This window comes from Penaeus japonicus, unplaced genomic scaffold, assembly GCF_977035675.1.
Source record: "Penaeus japonicus unplaced genomic scaffold, GWHDUDI00000001_assembly GWHDUDI00000016, whole genome shotgun sequence".
Classification (NCBI taxonomy): Eukaryota; Metazoa; Arthropoda; class Malacostraca; order Decapoda; family Penaeidae; genus Penaeus; species Penaeus japonicus.
This window is the reverse complement of record NW_028234418.1, coordinates 29187330-29192329: the sequence shown is the minus strand read 5'-3', so window position 1 is coordinate 29192329 and position 5000 is coordinate 29187330. Positions and strand designations below refer to the sequence as shown.

The 5000-nt window shown below is 36.3% G+C and overlaps 1 protein-coding gene across 2 annotated transcripts in view; it reads right to left on the bottom strand.

The window, feature by feature from the left end:
- mRRF2 (mitochondrial ribosome recycling factor 2) overlaps positions 1-5000 on the bottom strand; it is a 14857-nt gene that overhangs the window by 222 nt on the left and 9635 nt on the right. For both annotated transcript variants that reach the window (XM_043005019.2, XM_086545431.1), the window contains exons 5-16: positions 4914-5000; positions 4413-4653; positions 3754-3967; positions 3258-3479; positions 2483-2614; positions 2154-2295; positions 1851-1967; positions 1526-1672; positions 1325-1425; positions 987-1172; positions 522-668; positions 1-97 (exon numbers count right to left, since the gene is read on the bottom strand). The exon at positions 1-97 is cut by the window's left edge and continues 222 nt beyond it; the exon at positions 4914-5000 is cut by the window's right edge and continues 66 nt beyond it. In XM_043005019.2, coding sequence (XP_042860953.1) covers positions 1-97; positions 522-668; positions 987-1172; positions 1325-1425; positions 1526-1672; positions 1851-1967; positions 2154-2295; positions 2483-2614; positions 3258-3479; positions 3754-3967; positions 4413-4653; positions 4914-5000 — 1833 coding nt within the window. The remainder of the gene's footprint in view (positions 98-521; positions 669-986; positions 1173-1324; positions 1426-1525; positions 1673-1850; positions 1968-2153; positions 2296-2482; positions 2615-3257; positions 3480-3753; positions 3968-4412; positions 4654-4913) is intronic.

The following is a 5000-nucleotide window of genomic DNA, read 5'->3' as shown; positions in this document are numbered from 1 at the left end:
CAAGTTCCATGGAGAAGAACCCAGTGCCTGAGGTGATGGTTCGCAAAGTTGTGGAGTAGCCCACTAATTCAGCCAGAGGACACTCCACCTGGATGACCTGTTAAGGGGAAATTATCTTAATTGCATGTCAGAAAAAACAGGTCTTATAATACAGCAGTACATTAACCCATTAATGCCGGGGGCATTCCAGCCTTGCAAGTTGCAATGCCAGGGCTCTCGAACACATAGTCTTAAATCAATTAAATGAACGACCCCGTATGCCGGCACCCTGCGAACAGGCTCTTGAATGCATGGTACCAATGGTGTACCACCCGTCGAGAGAGGGTTAACTTGCAAAGACATCATGTATGCAAAAAAATGTCTGAGCATCCCAGTCACAACCATTTTTCTTACATTTTACATTATATTGTTATCAGTATTTGTATTCATAATGATCTAGCACTTAACACAATTCAGTACCCTCACAAACAGAAAAAACACAACAAAAATATCAGAAATGCGCACTAAAAAATGAAACAAACCTTCATATCTTGGCGTTGTGCAACTTGAAGAATGTTGCCTCTTCTGCGTGAGATGTCAGCCAGCACAGCTGGTGTGGCTTCTTCTTCTGTTATGATTTCCATCTGCATAAAGGGCTCCAAAAGCTGGGAACTGCTCTTTTTCAGCAACTGGAAATCAATGTTAGGAGTTATCAACAAATATAAATATATATATTTTTTTTCTCCAAGAACATCTCAATTGAATAATTACCTTCTTGTATAAGTTTTAGAGTGACTAATTACTTTATCTTATATTCAAGCCTCATATTCAAGTAAAATGTTCTCCTACTTCATATTTACAATTCTGAATTCCCTTAAACGTTTCCCTCAGTACAGAGTTCCAACAGTTTCAGCTCCTCAAAAATTTAAAGCAACTCCAAACAGTATTGTCTCCCACAGAGACAAAGTTCAAAAGCAACAGTTCCCCATCCTTTTTCATTCCCTCACCTGATGTAAGCATTGGGCTGCAGCCGCTGACACCATGGTCTCCGAGGTGCCCCTTCCAATCTCCAGCCAGTGTAGCCATACCTTCACATCAACAACAGGGAAACCTAAAATAGGTCCACTTCTCAACCCTGCACTAATGCCTTGGTTTATAGCTGTCAGGTGATATTTGCGAATGGCAGAAAGATTCTGTGGGGAAGTCAATATCTTGTATCATTTTTTTCTGTGATGGATATGTCCTTTGTATCTTGTGAACTCACAAAATCAAACATGTGTACAACCTAAGTCTAATTTGTCTATTTCAACAAGCTGATAAAACTGATACTAAAAATAAAACTTACCTCTTGAGTATCTTTGGAGATGGCAAGATTGACTGATTTGAATTTCTCATCGCGTTTTGGCTCCATGGATAGTGTTATTTTAATTTGCTGCTTGCGGTCTCCTAAAAGAAAACAATGAGTTATAATTATCACCCCTTATACTATATCATCATACACATCAAATGGATGACAAAGTACTGAAATGAAATGAAAAATACGTACCAATGGTTTTGTTTATATCAAGAGTATGCGTGCACGCAGTCTGAGATGTCTCCTTATAGGCCACTTGTAAAGGTCCCAGTTCGGCTTCTACTTTGTATTCCTTCCATATTCTATCACGAATAATATCCAAGTGCAGCTCACCCATGCCTAAAGAAAGATATTTCCAATGTCAATACATCTGTAATCCAATAAATCAGAGTATGAAAAAAAAAAAAAAAATCATAACTACTAAAATAAGCAAGATGACAAAAAAATTCATACATGTTTTAAATAACCTTAATTCATATACACATTGTTCAAAGGTCCAATAGGCAATGGAGCATACCAGAGAGGACAGTCTGGCCAGTGTCTTGATCCACAGTCACACGGAGGCTCGGATCTTCCCTCTGCAGTCTGGCCAGTGCTTCTTCAAGAGCTTTTTGTTGGGACATGGATGGTGCCTCTATAGAATAATATACATATCTTTAGTTTAGCATCCACTGTTTATATAACCATTTTGTTTTGTTTCATTTAGTATTGTTATTTTACCAAGATATCCTACAGACAAATCAGCAAGCAATATCAAAGATAAATATCCTTCAATTATATCTTTGTAAATCTAAGGGTTGTTGCACACTCTAGTACTCACCTACCGAGCAAAAGAACACAGGCTCTGGAACTTGTGCCCCGAGTAAGATGGGTGTTTGTTTTTCTCCTACTTCCTTTCTCATCTTCATCACAGTGTTTGCTATACTTTGACTTCCAACGAGTGTGTCACCAGTACCTGTCAACTAGTAGCAAAAATACATCAATTTACCATTCGCTACTACAATAAGATATTCCAAGTCCAAAAATAAAGCATTTCTGGCATCATGCCCTACATACATATAAAAGCAACTTAAAGAGAAAAAATAATTATAATCCACACCTATGTTTACACATAATCGATACTTTACACCCCTCTCCTTGCATCATTACCTTCAAACCTGTGACCACAACAATATTTCCTGCTTGCACTGACGACACTTCCTTCAGATCATCTGCATATGCGATCATTATACGTCCCACTTTTTCGGCTTGGTCCTGATTGATATTGTACAATCTCATTCCCTGAAAGTAATTGTTTAAAAAAAGAATGATATAAATAATACTGTCTACAAAGGTGGATTAAAGCTATTAATCTACATCATGCAGATAGCTTATTACTTATGTAGTGTTGAGTAAACGGTCCTTGAAGATTATCATTCTTATTACCAATTGCATTTCAAGTATTTACTATATTAAAGAACTAACATGACCTGTCTGCATAAAATTCTAAACATATATAACATTATACATTATACAAAAACATAGTTTGTGTATGTTCATATATACTTGTACTTCTGTAGGTTAGTCTTTTCTTTCATACATGTAGTCTTAACAAAACTTTATTAAACTTCTCCTCTTCATGCAGAGTCAATAACATAATCTATTGATGATGATGATCAGTTTTACTATTTCAAAAGCATTTACCTGAGGTAGGCAAAGGCCATACACTGAGTGAATGTCCTTCCTAGCCTCAAACCACAGCAAAGCTCAAAACTAATTCACTTGCAAACACTTATTGTCCCCAACTGCATCCATTACAAATGGAGACCTACCTACCTTAGTAACAAGCTCAGTATTACAATTAATAATAAAATTTAAAGTATAAGTAGGTTAATCTATTTCATATATAAAAAGGTACATGCAAGTTTAAACGCCCAATCCATACCTGCTCTAGCTGGCCAGAATATATGCGGATAAATGTCAAAACGCCTCCACGCTGGTTGTCATGAATGATCTTGAATGCCATAGCACACAGGTGAGGAGCATACAGACTCACTGTGTCATTTGTGCACTCAATAGGTGATGGCAAGTATCTGATGACAGCATCTATCAAAGGCTGCACACCCGTATTTTTGTATGAACTACCCATCAGTAAAGGAACAGCTTCCTAGAATCAACAATGCCAAAATTTAATCTATTATGATAAAGGCATAGCAAAAGCAATATGTGTTAAGACCCTTTCACATATATCACATATCAATAGAAAGTGTTACAGAAAAAAAAATCTGCTTATCCCTAAAAAAATACTCAACACAAATTTACAGCCAAATCTATTTTTAAAATGTCCTAATTAACTTTTTTTTTCTTTTTTCTTTGTCAGATGGATACATTTTCACTAATTAAAATGGCTTCTGAAACCAAAGCAAAAACAATTATTTTACCTGACTAATTGTTGTTCTTCTGACAGCTTCTTCTAATAATAAAGGAGGAATATTTTCAATTGATTCCTTTTCTAAAACATACTCTGCTAGGGTGTTGTCCAGGTCGGCCAGTGTGTCAGTCAATTCACAACGTGCAAGGAAGGCTTGTTCCCAAAGATCTTTCTCATCTTCCTGTGATAACTCAGTTATTTGATAACTTCTACCATAGTCTCCTCTGTCCAAGAATATACAGTATTTAGATGTGTATTCCTAAAATATTTGTTACAAGAATTTTCAATTCATCTTACAATATTCATAATTAGGTTGCAATATACTTCATTAATATCCCTAAGTAACATATAGTATCCCAAATTAGCAAACAATATCCCTTATTAATTTGTGTTATTCTAATTAATTTGCAATAACCTAGTCAACATACAATATTCCTAGTCAGTCTTGGCATTTGATTCTCAATTTAGTACTATTTATATTAAGATTGATGAAATGAAAAACAGATACTGGGAAACATAGAAACAGAAATAATAATTATTACATAAATAACAAGGAAAGTCAGAAAAAGTCACAACTATTTTCCAAACAGGTTACACATTCTATTGGTTTTCACAGAGTCTTATCCCTGCCACAAAAAAGCCAAATAATGGTTCAAAAACCTTTCATACCTTCTGTTGTGCTTCCACATCATCTTTTTCATGTGGATCAAGTCGATAACCCCCGTGAAACCTTTCCCCTGACCAACTGGCTGCTGCAGCACTAATGGCGTGGTGTGGAGTTTATCCTTAATTGATGTCAAGCACATAGAAAGGTTGGCTGCAGGTTTGTCCATTTTGTTGAGGTAACAGAGGCGAGGTACTCGGTAGCGGTCAGCCTGACGCCACACAGTTAGAGACTGGGCCTCAACTCCTGTCAGATATTGAAAGTAACATCAGGGTGAGTGAAACAGGTTGCCTGAGATATCAAAAACTTTAAATTGAAGGTTCTAATTATATCAAGATACATGGAAAAAATAAGATTACTTAAGAGCTTCAGGAGAATAACTATATACAATATACCAGAACACCATGCCAGCACCATGGGTTTTATAGTCAAAATTTCAGTATTTCTGCTTCCAATAATTCAATCTATTTCTCACACACTTAAACCAAATCCAAAATTCTTCTGACCTGCTGAGGCATCAAAAATAGCAACAGCTCCATCCAGCACACTGAGTGACCTTTCAACCTCCATTGTGAAATCGATGTGTCCTGGAG